Source organism: Oncorhynchus keta, chromosome 11 (genome assembly GCF_023373465.1).
Source record: "Oncorhynchus keta strain PuntledgeMale-10-30-2019 chromosome 11, Oket_V2, whole genome shotgun sequence".
Classification (NCBI taxonomy): domain Eukaryota; kingdom Metazoa; phylum Chordata; class Actinopteri; order Salmoniformes; family Salmonidae; genus Oncorhynchus; species Oncorhynchus keta.
This window is the reverse complement of record NC_068431.1, coordinates 4,527,862-4,542,307: the sequence shown is the minus strand read 5'-3', so window position 1 is coordinate 4,542,307 and position 14,446 is coordinate 4,527,862. Positions and strand designations below refer to the sequence as shown.

Here is a 14,446-nt window from a genome sequence, read left to right as displayed (position 1 = left end):
AGTAGTGAGGGGGAGATGTGATACGTGGTGTTTCTGCCTCTCTGTGCCTGGGGGACTGTCTGGAAGTTTTTAATTTGGTTGTTGTGACTCAGACATTCACTCACTGTGTGTGTGTGTGTGTGTGTGTGTGTGTGTGTGTGTGTGTGTGTGTGTGTGTGTGTGTGTGTGTGTGTGTGTGTGTGTGTGTGTGTGTGTGTGTGTGATAAGTAGTTGAAACCACTAAACCATAGTAATTCTCTCTTTCCCTGTTAGCCTCCTGATGAACAACAGGATTCATGCTCTTCCTGTTCGCTCTTTTCAGACTCTGGTGCTGCTGGAGGAGCTGTGAGTACAAATCACTCGTCCCAAATGGACGCCTGTTCTCTTTGTAGTGTGTGCTACTGTTGAACAGAGCTCTATGGGCCTTGTTAAAATATAGTGCACTATATACGGAAAAGGGCTCACTTGGGATGCACGTCTGATACTCTGACATGTCAGTCTTTTATAAAATGAGAAAAATGATACATTCTCAATGGATGAACCTCAGTAGCTTGAAACGTGTTGAAATTAAATAGTAAACTGCTGCAAGGAGGGAGAAGTGTAGGGGGGATTTCTGCTATTTCATCCAATTTCACCTTTCGTTTATTTTAATCTGGTTTTCTCTCTCTCTGTCTCTCTCTGTCTCTCTCTCTCTCTCGCCCCCTCCCTCTCTCTCTCTCTCTCTCTCTCTCTCTCTCTCTCTCTCTCTCTCTCTCTCTCTCTCTCTCTCTCTCTCTCTCTCTCTCTCTCTCTCTCTCTCTCTCTCTCTCTCTCTCGCCCCCTCCCTCTCTCTCTCTCTCTCTCCCTCGCCCCATCCTCCTCTCTCTCCCGTGGCTCTCTTCCTACTCTCCCTGTTTTTTAGAGACCTGTCCAACAACCGGATTAAGGAGCTCCCCAAAAACACCTTTAAGAGCTTAAAGTCCCTTGTCAAATTGTGAGTCACAAAACTGTGTCCCAAAATGGTACACTATTCCCTTTGGTCTCTGGTCGAAACTAGTGCACTATATAGAGAGTAGGGTACCATTTGGGAAAACTTTGGTCAAAACTAGTGCAGTATATAGTGCAGGGTTTCTCAACTGGCGGCCCCCCAAGATATGAGCAAAACGATTATAAATGTAAAATAAAAATATCGCTCATAAATACATTGTTGGACATCAAAGACTGGAAAAGCAATACAGGCGTGGGAGCCTGGGGAGAAGGTCCCGGGCGAGGCGTGGGAGCCTGGGGAGCCGGGCGAGGCGTGGGAGCCTGGGGAGCCGGGCGAGGCGAGGGAGCCTGGGGAGAAGGTCCCGGGCGAGGCGTGGGAGCCTGGGGAGCCGAGCGAGGCGAGGGAGCCTGGGGAGAAGGTCCCGGGTGAGGCGAGGGAGCCTGGGGAGAAGGTCCCGGGCGAGGCGTGGGAGCCTGGGGAGCCGGGCGAGGCGAGGGAGCCTGGGGAGAAGGTCCCGGGTGAGGCGAGGGAGCCTGGGGAGAAGGTCCCGGGCGAGGCGAGGGAGCCTGGGGAGAAGGTCCCAGTGAGGCGAGGGAGCCTGGGGAGCCGGGCGAGGCGAGGGAGCCTGGGAAAAGGTCCCTGGAGCCAGCTGGGAGAAGCCTGGGAGAAGCCGTCTGAAGCATGGCGTGAGGGAGACGGGCGAGGCATGGCGTGAGGGAGCCAGCCAGCGAGGCATAGAAGCCGAGGCCAGCCAGGAGACCCGAGCCAGCTGAGGCGAGCCTGGAGCCTGGAGAAGCCGGGCGAGGGAGCCTGGCGAGGGAGCTTGGCGAGCCAGCTGAGGCATAGAAGGCGAGCCAGCGAGGGAGCCTGGCGCCAGCTGAGGCCGAGCTTGGCGTGGGTGCCTGTCGAGCCGTCCGAAGCATGGCGTGGGAGCTGGCCGAGCAAAACGAGGCTTTCAAGCCAGCTGAGGCATAGAAGCCTGACGAGCCAGCTGAGGCATAGAAGCCTGACGAGCCAGCTGAGGCATAGAAGCCTGACGAGCCAGCTGAGGCATAGAAGCCTGACGAGCCAGCTGAGGCATAGAAGCCTGACGAGCCACCTGAGGCATAGAAGCCTGCCAGCTGAGGAACCACCTGAGGCATAGAAGCCTGACGAGCCAGCTGAGGCATAGAAGCCTGACGAGCCAGCTGAGGCATAGAAGCCTGACGAGCCAGCTGAGGCATAGAAGCCTGACGAGCCAGCTGAGGCATAGAAGCCTGACGAGCCAGCTGAGGCATAGAAGCCTGACGAGCCAGCTGAGGCATAGAAGCCTGACGAGCCAGCTGAGGCATAGAAGCCTGACGAGCCACCTGAGGCATAGAAGCCTGACGAGCCAGCTGAGGCATAGAAGCCTGACGAGCCAGCTGAGGCATAGAAGCCTGACGAGCCAGCTGAGGCATAGAAGCCTGACGAGCCAGCTGAGGCATAGAAGCCTGACGAGCCACCTGAGGCATAGAAGCCTGACGAGCCACCTGAGGCATAGAAGCCTGACGAGCCACCTGAGGCATAGAAGCCTGACGAGCCACCTGAGGCATAGAAGCCTGACGAGCCAGCTGAGGCATAGAAGCCTGACGAGCCAGCTGAGGCATAGAAGCCTGACGAGCCAGCTGAGGCATAGAAGCCTGACGAGCCAGCTGAGGCATAGAAGCCTGACGAGCCACCTGAGGCATAGAAGCCTGACGAGCCAGCTGAGGCATAGAAGCCTGACGAGCCAGCTGAGGCATAGAAGCCTGACGAGCCAGCTGAGGCATAGAAGCCTGACGAGCCAGCTGAGGCATAGAAGCCTGATGAGCCAGCTGAGGCATAGAAGCCTGACATGACGAGCCAGCTGAGGCATAGAAGCCTGACGAGCCAGCTGAGGCATAGAAGCCTGACGAGCCACCTGAGGCATAGAAGCCTGACGAGCCAGCTGAGGCATCCCCGAGGCAGCGACACCCGAACTCGACGTCACCAACAAAAAAGGAAAAAAAGGAAGAAAAGGACAAAACTCCCTGATGCTTCCATTTGTGGTGTCTGCATTCCGTAACTACAGACACTGGGAGACGGGATGCAAGTACAGCCCTGGCAACATCTTCTCCACTAGCCCTGGCAACATCTTCTCCACTAGTCCTGGCAACATCTTCTCCACTAGCCCTGGCAACATCTTCTCCACTATCCCTGGCAACATCTTCTCCACCAGCCCTGGCAACATCTTCTCCACTAGCCCTGGCAACATCTTCTCCACTAGCCCTGGCAACATCTTCTCCACTAGCCCTGGCAACATCTTCTCCACTAGCCCTGGCAACATCTTCTCCACTAGCCCTGGCAACATCTTCTCCACTAGCCCTGGCAACATCTTCTCCACTAGCCCTGGCAACATCTTCTCCACTAGCCCTGGCAACATCTTCTCCACTAGCCCTGGCAACATCTTCTCCACTAGCCCTGGCAACATCTTCTCCACCAGCCCTGGCAACATCTTCTCCACTAGCCCTGGCAACATCTTCTCCACTAGCCCTGGCAACATCTTCTCCACTAGCCCTGGCAACATCTTCTCCACATCTTCTCCACTAGACCTGGCAACATCTTCTCCAGTAGCCCTGGCAACATCTTCTCCACTAGCCCTGGCAACATCTTCTCCACTAGCCCTGGCAACATCTTCTCCTAGCCCCAGCCCTGGCAACATCTTCTCCACTAGCACTGGCAACATCTTCTCCACTAGCCCTGGCAACATCTTCTCCACTAGCCCTGGCAACATCTTCTCCACTAGCCCTGGCAACATCTTCTCCATTAGCCCTGGCAACATCTTCTCCAGTAGCCCTGGTAACATCTTCTCCAGTAGCCCTGGTAACATCTTCTCCACTAGCCCTGACAACATCTTCTCCACTAGCCCTGGTAACATCTTCTTCACTAGTCCTGGTAACATCTTCTCCACTAGCCCTGGTAACATCTTCTCCACTAGCCCTGGTAACATCTTCTCCAGTAGCCCTGGCAACATCTTCTCCACCAGCCCTGGTAACATCTTCTCCAGTAGCCCTGGCAACATCTTCTCCACCAGCCCTGGTAACATCTTCTCCACTAGCCCTGGTAACATCTTCTCCACTAGCCCTGGTAACATCTTCTCCACTAGCCCTGGCAACATCTTCTCCACTAGCCCTGGCAACATCTTCTCCACTAGCCCTGGCAACATCTTCTCCACCAGCCCTGGCAACATCTTCTCCACTAGCCCTGGCAACATCTTCTCCACTAGCCCTGGCAACATCTTCTCCACTAGCCCTGGCAACATCTTCTCCACTAACCCTGGTAACATCTTCTCCACTAGCCCTGACAACATCTTCTCCAGTAGCCCTGGCAACATCTTCTCCACCAGCCCTGGCAACATCTTCTCCACTAGCCCTGGCAACATCTTCTCCACCAGCCCTGGCAACATCTTCTCCACTAGCCCTGGTAACATCTTCTCCACTAGCCCTGGCAACATCTTCTCCATTAACCCTGGTAACATCTTCTCCACTAGCCCTGGCAACATCTTCTCCACTAGCCCTGGCAACATCTTCTCCACTAGCCCTGGCAACATCTTCTCCACTAGCCCTGGCAACATCTTCTCCAGTAGCCCTGGTAACATCTTCTCCACTAGCCCTGGCAACATCTTCTCCACTAGCCCTGGCAACATCTTCTCCACTAGCCCTGGCAACATCTTCTCCACTAGCCCTGGCAACATCTTCTCCAGTAGCCCTGGTAACATCTTCTCCAGTAGCCCTGGCAACATCTTCTCCACTAGCCCTGGTAACATCTTCTCCACTAGCCCTGGCAACATCTTCTCCACCCTCCCTGGCAACACCTTCTCCATTAGCCCTGGCAACATCTTCTCCACTAGCCCTGGCAACATCTTCTCCACTAGCCCTGGCAACATCTTCTCCACTAGCCCTGGCAACATCTTCTCCAGTAGCCCTGGCAACATCTTCTCCACTAGCCCTGGCAACATCTTCTCCACTAGCCCTGGTAACATCTTCTCCACTGGCCCTGGCAACATCTTCCCCCTCCCTGGCAACATCTTCTCCACTATCCCTGGCAACATCTTCTCCACTAGCCCTGGTAACATCTTCTCCACTAGCCCTGGCAACATCTTCTCCAGTTGCCCTGGCAACATCTTCTCCACTAGCCCTGGCAACATCTTCTCCACCAGCCCTGGCAACATCTTCTCCACTAGCCCTGGCAACATCTTCTCCACCAGCCCTGGCAACATCTTCTCCACTAGCCCTGGTAACATCTTCTCCACTAGCCCTGGCAACATCTTCTCCACTAGCCCTGGCAACATCTTCTCCATTAACCCTGGTAACATCTTCTCCACTAGCCCTGGCAACATCTTCTCCACTAGCCCTGGCAACATCTTCTCCACTAGCCCTGGCAACATCTTCTCCACTAGCCCTGGCAACATCTTCTCCAGTAGCCCTGGTAACATCTTCTCCACTAGCCCTGGCAACATCTTCTCCACTAGCCCTGGCAACATCTTCTCCACTAGCCCTGGCAACATCTTCTCCACTAGCCCTGGCAACATCTTCTCCAGTAGCCCTGGTAACATCTTCTCCAGTAGCCCTGGCAACATCTTCTCCACTAGCCCTGGTAACATCTTCTCCACTAGCCCTGGCAACATCTTCTCCACCCTCCCTGGCAACACCTTCTCCATTAGCCCTGGCAACATCTTCTCCACTAGCCCTGGCAACATCTTCTCCACTAGCCCTGGCAACATCTTCTCCAGTAGCCCTGGCAACATCTTCTCCAGTAGCCCTGGCAACATCTTCTCCACTAGCCCTGGCAACATCTTCTCCACTAGCCCTGGTAACATCTTCTCCACTGGCCCTGGCAACATCTCCCCCCTCCCTGGCAACATCTTCTCCACTATCCCTGGCAACATCTTCTCCACTAGCCCTGGTAACATCTTCTCCACTAGCCCTGGCAACATCTTCTCCAGTTGCCCTGGCAACATCTTCTCCACTAGCCCTGGCAACATCTTCTCCAGTTGCCCTGGCAACATCTTCTCCACTAGCCCTGGCAACATCTTTTCCACTAGCCCTGGTAACATCTTCTCCAGTAGCCCTGGCAACATCTTCTCCACTAGCCCTGGCAACATCTTCTCCACTAGCCCTGGCAACATCTCCCCCTCCCTGGCAACATCTTCTCCACTATCCCTGGCAACATCTTCTCCACTAGCCCTGGTAACATCTTCTCCACTAGCCCTGGCAACATCTTCTCCAGTTTGCCCTGGCAACATCTTCTCCACTAGCCCTGGCAACATCTTCTCCAGTTGCCCTGGCAACATCTTCTCCACTAGCCCTGGCAACATCTTCTCCACTAGCCCTGGTAACATCTTCTCCACTAGCCCTGGTAACATCTTCTCCACTAGCCCTGGCAACATCTTCTCCACTAGCCCTGGCAACATCTCCACCAGCCCTCCACTAGCCCTGGTAACATCTTCTCCACCAGCCCTGGCAACATCTTCTCCACTAGCCCTGGCAACATCTTCTCCACTAGCCCTGGCAACATCTTCTCCACTAGCCCTGGCAACATCTTCTCCACTAGCCCTGGCAACATCTTCTCCAGTTGCCCTGGCAAAACATCCCTTCTCCACTAGCCCTGGCAACATCTTCTCCACTAGCCCTGGTAACATCTTCTCCACTAGCCCTGGTAACATCTTCTCCACTAGCCCTGGTAACATCTTCTCCACCAAGCATCTTCTCCACTAGGCAACATCTTCTCCACTAGCCCTGGCAACATCTTCTCCACTAGCCCTGGCAACATCTTCTCCACTAGCCCTGGTAACATCTTCTCCACTAGCCCTGGCAACATCTTCTCCACCAGCCCTGGCAACATCTTCTCCACTAGCCCTGGCAACATCTTCTCCAGTAGCCCTGGCAACATCTTCTCCACCAGCCCTGGCAACATCTTCTCCACTAGCCCTGGTAACATCTTCTCCACTAGCCCTGGCAACATCTTCTCCAGTAGCCCTGGCAACATCTTCTCCACCAGCCCTGGCAACATCTTCTCCACTAGCCCTGGTAACATCTTCTCCACCAGCCCTGGCAACATCTTCTCCACCAGCCCTGGCAACATCTTCTCCACTAGCCCTGGCAACATCTTCTCCACTAGCCCTGGCAACATCTTCTCCACTAGCCCTGGCAACATCTTCTCCACTAGCCCTGGTAACAGCTTTTCCACTAGCCCTGGCAACATCTTCTCCAGTAGCCCTGGCAACATCTTCTCCACTAGCCCTGGCAACATCTTCTCCACTAGCCCTGGCAACATCTTCTCCACCAGCCCTGGCAACATCTTCTCCACTAGCCCTGGCAACATCTTCTCCACTAGCCCTGGCAACATCTTCTCCAGTTGCCCTGGCAACATCTTCTCCACTAGCCCTGGCAACATCTTCTCCAGTTGCCCTGGCAACATCTTCTCCACTAGCCCTGGCAACATCTTCTCCACTAGCCCTGGCAACATCTTCTCCAGTAGCCCTGGCAACATCTTCTCCACTAGCCCTGGCAACATCTTCTCCACTAGCCCTGGCAACATCTTCTCCAATTGCCCTGGCAACATCTTCTCCACTAGCCCTGGCAACATCTTCTCCACTAGCCCTGGCAACATCTTCTCCATTAGCCCTGACAACATCTTCTCCACTAGCCCTGCGGAGCCTTCTCCTCTGCTGAGAAAATAACAGTCAGTTAGTTTCATTCTCACAGCCAGGGAAAACCATACAGGTCTGTCTGTTTGCTTGTCAGACAGAATCACTTGTTTACTTGTTTCTTACGTGTTGTCACAGGAACATATCCCATAATCCTTTGTTCCACATCTACCCGGGTCACTTTGACGACCTGACCCAGCTCCAGTCCCTGTGAGTAAAACCCATACCGTATAGCCTAGCATATCAGTACAGTACACTACCAGTACCTACCAGTACATGACCTTCCAGTACAGTACAATACAATACCTATCAGAACATCACCTACCAGTACAGTACACTACCAGTACCTACCAGTACAGTACACTATCATTACCTACCAGGACACTACCATTACCTACCAGTACAGTACACTACCATTACCTACCAATACAGTACAGTACACTACCGTTACCTACCAGTACATTACCTACCATTACCTACCAGTACATTCCAACTATTACTGTACACTACCATTACCTACCAGTACATTGCATACAAGTACCTTACACTACCATTACCTAGCAGTACATTACCTACCAGTACAGTACACTATCAGCACCTACCAGTACAGTACACTACCAGTACAGTACACTACCAGTACAGTACACTACCAGTACAGTACACTACCATTACCTACCAGTACATTCCTACTATTACCGTACACTACCATTACCTACCAGTACATTGCATACCAGTACCGTACACTACCATTACCTACCAGTACAGTACACTATCAGCACCTACCAGTACAGTACACTACCAGTACAGTACACTACCAGTACCGTACACTAGCAGTACCTACCATTACCTACCAGTACAGTACACTACCATTACCTACCAGTACAGTACACTACAATTACCTACCAGGCCAATACCTACCAGTACATTACCTACCAGTACCGTACACTACCATTACCTACCAGTACATTACCTACCAGTACAGTACACTACCAGTACCTACCAGTACAGTACACTACAATTACCTACCAGGCCATTACCTACCAGTACATTGCATACCAATACCGTACACTACCATTGCCTACCAGTACATTACCTACCAGTACAGTACACTAACATTACCTACCAGTACATTGCATACCAGTACCGTACACTAACATTACCTACCAGTACAGTACACTATCAGCACCTACCAGTACAGTACACTACCAGTACATTACCTACCAGTACAGTACACTACCAGTACTGTATACTACCATTACCTGATATTACCTGCCAGTACATTACCTACTAGTACAGTACACTACCAGTACCGTACACTAGCAGTACCTACCATTACCTACCAGTACAGTACACTACCATTACCTACCAGTACAGTACACTACAATTACCTACCAGGCCATTACCTACCAGTACATTACCTACCAGTACCGTACACTACCAGAACATACCAGTACAGTACACTACCATTACCTACCAGTACAGTACACTAACAGAACATACCAGTACAGTACACTATCAGCACCTACCAGTACCGTACACTACCATTACAGTACACTACCAGCACATACCAGTACAGTACACTACCATTACCTACCAGTACATTACCTACCATCACCTACCAATACATTCCTACTATTACCGTACACTACCATTACCTACCAGTACATTGCATACCAGTACCGTACAATACCATTACCTACCAGTACATTACCTACCAGTACAGTACACTACCAGTACCTACCAGCATAGTACACTACCATTACCTACCAGTACATTACACTACCATTACCTACCAGTACATTCCTACTATTACCGTACACTACCATTACCTACCATTACCTACCAGTACCGTACACTACCATTACAGTACACTACCAGAACATACCAGTATAGTACACTACCATTACCTACCAGTACAGTACACTACCATTACCTACCAGTACAGTACCGTACACTACCATTACCTACCAGTACAGTACACTACCATTACCTACCAGTACAGTACACTGCCATTACCTACCAGTACAGTACAGTACACTACCATTACCTACCAGTACAGTACAGTACACTACCATTACCTACCAGTACAGTACACTACCATTACAGTACACTACCATTACCTACCAGTACCGTACACTACCATTACCTACCACTACAGCACGCTACTTGTACCATGTAGTGGGGCGGCAGGGTAGCCTAGTGGTAAGAGCATTGGACTAGTAAATCAACTCAACTTAATAACCAGTGTTGTCTTTTCTGTAGGGGTCTGGAGGGTATTGAGATTCCAAACATCCAGACCAAGATGTTTCTACCCATGGGAAACCTCTCACACATGTATGTACACATTCACATTCTATACTATATGTTCATCACATTCTATACTATATGTCCGGTATATCACATTCTATACTATATGTCCTGTATATCACATTCTATACTATATGTTCATCACATTCTATACTATATGTTCATCACATTCTATACTATATGTTCATCACATTCTATACTATATCTTCATCACATTCTATACTATATGTCCACTATGTCACATTCTATACTATAGCTTCATCACATTCTATACTATATGTCCACTATGTCACATTCTATACTATATGTCCTGTATATCACATTCTATACCATATGTCCTCTGTCACATTCTATACTATATGTCCTGTATATCACATTCTATACTATATGTTCATCACATTCTATACTATATGTTCTGTATATCACATTCTATACTATATGTTCATCACATTCTATACTATATGTTCATCACATTCTATACTATATGTTCATCACTTTCTATACTATATCTTCATAACATTCTATACTATATGTCCTCTATGTCACATTCTATACTATATGTCCTGTATATCACATTCTATACCATATGTTCATCACATTCTATACTATATGTTCATCACATTCTATACTATATGTTCATCACATTCTATACTATATGTTCATCACATTCTATACTATATGTTCATCACTTTCTATACTATATCTTCATAACATTCTATACTATATGTCCTCTATGTCACATTCTATACTATATGTCCTGTATATCACATTCTATACCATATGTTCATCACATTCTATACCATATGCTCATCGCATTCTATACTATATGTCCTGTATATCACATTCTATACCATATGTCCTCTGTCACATTCTATACTATATGTTCATCACATTCTATACTATATGTCCTGTATATCACATTCTATACTATATGTCCTGTATATCACATTCTATACCATATGTCCTCTGTCACATTCTATACTATATGTTCATCACATTCTATACTATATGTCCTCTATGTCACATTCTATACCATATGTTCATCACATTCTATACTATATGTTCATCACATTCTATACTATATGTCCTGTATATCACATTATATACTATATGTCCTCTATGTCACATTCTATACCATATGTTCATCACATTCTATACTATATGTTCATCACATTCTATACTATATGTTCATCACATTCTATACTATATGTTCATCACATTCTATACTATATGTTCATTACATTCTATACTATATGTCCTGTATATCACATTCTATACGATATGTTCATCACATTCTATACTATATGTCCGCTATGTCACATTCTATACTATATGTCCTGTATATCACTTTTTGCAGTTTCCATTATCCAAATTACAGGTCAGTTACTCATTAAACACCTGACAACACACAGAGGAAAGAAAAGGAAAGAGAGAGTGAGTTAGAGAAGCAATAATCTCTACTCTCCTCTCCTCATCTCATCTCCTCTCCTCTCCTCTCCTCTGCTCTCCTCTCCCCTCCTCTCCCCACCGCACCTTCTCTTCTCCTCCTATCCCCACCCCTTCATCTCTCATGCCACCTTCCGCTCCTCCTATCCCCCAACCCTTCCTCTCCTCTCCTCCTATCCCCATCCCTTCCTCTCCTCTCCTCCTCCCCCAACCCTTCCTCTCCTCTCCTCCTATCCCCCACCCCTTCCTCTCCTCTCCTCTTATCCCCCACCCCTTCCTCTCCTCTCCTCCTATCCCCATCCCTTCCTCTCCTCTCCTCCTATCCCCATCCCTTCCTCTCCTCCTATCCCCACCCCTTCCTCTCCTCTCCTCCTATCCCCCACCCCTTCCTCTCCTCTCCTCCTATCCCCATCCCTTCCTCTCCTCCTATCCCCCACCCCTTCCTCTCCTCTCCTCCTATCCCCCACCCCTTCCTCTCCTCTCCTCCTATCCCCATCCCTTCCTCTCCTCTCCTCTCCTCCTATCCCCCACCCCTTCCTCTCCTCTCCTCCTATCCCCATCCCTTCCTCTCCTCTCCTCCTATCCCCATCCCTTCCTCTCCTCTCCTCTCCTCCTCTCCCCCACCCCTTCCTCTCCTCTCCTCCTATCCCCATCCCTTCCTCTCCTCTCCTCCTATCCCCCAACCCTTCCTCTCCTCTCCTCCTATCCTCCACCCCTTCCTCTCCTCCTATCCCCACCCCTTCCTCTCCTCTCCTCCTATCCCCAACCCTTCCTCTCCTCTCCTCCTATCCTCCACCCCTTCCTCTCCTCCTATCCTCCACCCCTTCCTCTCCTCCTATCCCCCAACCCTTCCTCTCCTCTCCTCCTATCCCCCAACCCTTCCTCTCCTCTCCTCCTATCCCCCAACCCTTCCTCTCCTCTCCTCCTATCCCCCAACCCTTCCTCTCCTCTCCTCCTATCCCCCACCCCCCTTCCTCTCCTCCTATCCCCCACCCCTTCCTCTCCTCTCCTCCTATCCCCCACCCCTTCCTCTCCTCTCATCCCCCAACCCTTCCTCTCCTCTCCTCCTATCCCCCAACCCTTCCTCTCCTCTCCTCCACCCCTTCCTCTCCTCCTATCCCCATCCCTTCCTCTCCTCTCCTCCTATCCCCCATCCCTTCCTCTCCTCCTATCCCCACCCCTTCCTCTCCTCTCCTCCTATCCCCCAACCCTTCCTCTCCTCTCCTCCTATCCCCCAACCCTTCCTCTCCTCTCCTCCTATCCCCCAACCCTTCCTCTCCTCTCCTCCACCCCTTCCTCTCCTCCTATCCCCCACCCCTTCCTCTCCTCTCCTCCTATCCCCCACCCCTTCCTCTCCTCTCCTCCTATCCCCCAACCCTTCCTCCCCTCTCCTCTCCTCCTATCCCCATCCCTTCCTCTCCTCTCCTCCTATCCCCATCCCTTCCTCTCCTCTCCTCTCCTTTATCCCCACCCCTTCATCTCTCATGCCACCTTCCTCTCCTCCTATCCCCCAACCCTTCCTCTCCTCTCCTCCTATCCCCCACCCCTTCCTCTCCTCTCCTCCTATCCCCCAACCCTTCCTCTCCTCCTATCCCCCAACCCTTCCTCTCCTCTCCTCCTATCCCCCAACCCTTCCTCTCCTCTCCTCCTATCCCCCACCCCTTCCTCTCCTCTCCTCCTATCCCCCACCCCTTCCTCTCCTCTCCTCCTATCCCCCACCCCTTCCTCTCCCTCCTCCTATCCCCCAACCCTTCCTCCCCTCTCCTCTCCTCCTATCCCCATCCCTTCCTCTCCTCTCCTCCTATCCCCATCCCTTCCTCTCCTCTCCTCTCCTTTTATCCCCACCCCTTCATCTCTCATGCCACCTTCCTCTCCTCCTATCCCCCAACCCTTCCTCTCCTCTCCTCCTATCCCCCACCCCTTCCTCTCCTCTCCTCCTATCCCCCAACCCTTCCTCCCCTCTCCTCTCCTCCTATCCCCATCCCTTCCTCTCCTCTCCTCCTATCCCCATCCCTTCCTCTCCTCTCCTCTCCTTTTATCCCCACCCCTTCATCTCTCATGCCACCTTCCTCTCCTCCTATCCCCCAACCCTTCCTCTCCTCTCCTCCTATCCCCCAACCCTTCCTCTCCTCTCCTCTTATCCCCCAACCCTTCCTCTCCTCTCCTCCTATCCCCCAACCCTTCCTCTCCTCTCCTCCTATCCCCCAACCCTTCCTCTCCTCCTATCCCCCAACCCTTCCTCTCCTCTCCTCCTATCCCCCAACCCTTCCTCTCCTCTCCTCCTATCCCCCATCCCTTCCTCTCCTCTCCGTAGCTACTTCAAGACCTTCCAGTACTGTTCCTATGCGCCCCACGTGAGAACGTGTAAGCCCAACACGGACGGTATCTCTTCCTTCGAGGACCTGTTAGCCAACGTGGTGCTCAGGGTCTCTGTGTGGGTCATGGCCTTCATCACATGCTTCGGGAACCTCTTCGTCATCGGGATGAGATCCCTGATCAGAGCGGAGAACAACCTGCACGCCGCCTGCATCAAAGTCCTCTGCTGTGAGTTATATGTACTGCTTATAGACACACACACACACACACACACACACACACACACACACACACACACACACACACACACACACACATACACATACACATACACATACACACACACACACACACACACACACACACACACACACACACACACACACTCTCTCTTTCTATCTCTCTCTCTCTCTGGACCTGCTGTCACAACAAACTGCTGTTACTCATCTGTCATTCATTACCCCTTCATCTCTCATACCACCTTCCTCTCCTCTCTTCTTCTCTTTGTTTTCTTGGGGACCAGTAGCAGCCTATTTTCCCCTCTCCTATTTTCTCTCTTAACTCTCTCTTCTATCACAACAATCTACTATCTGCTTTTGTTCTAGTTCTGGAACTCTCGACCAGGTCTCTACCAGTACATTCTACCAGGTCTCTATCAGTACATTCTCTACCAGGTCTCTACCAGTACATTATCTACCAGGTCTCTACCAGTACATTATCTACCAGGTCTCTACCAGTACATT

The 14,446-nt window shown here is 50.8% G+C and overlaps 1 protein-coding gene across 1 annotated transcript in view; it reads left to right on the top strand.

Moving 5' to 3' along the window:
• Positions 1 to 14,446, top strand: part of LOC127906216 (relaxin receptor 2-like) — a 145,754-nt gene that overhangs the window by 104,866 nt on the left and 26,442 nt on the right. Inside the window, exons 11-15 of the mRNA XM_052457497.1 lie at positions 253 to 324; positions 881 to 952; positions 7,773 to 7,844; positions 9,897 to 9,968; positions 13,702 to 13,931. Coding sequence (XP_052313457.1) covers positions 253 to 324; positions 881 to 952; positions 7,773 to 7,844; positions 9,897 to 9,968; positions 13,702 to 13,931 — 518 coding nt within the window. The remainder of the gene's footprint in view (positions 1 to 252; positions 325 to 880; positions 953 to 7,772; positions 7,845 to 9,896; positions 9,969 to 13,701; positions 13,932 to 14,446) is intronic.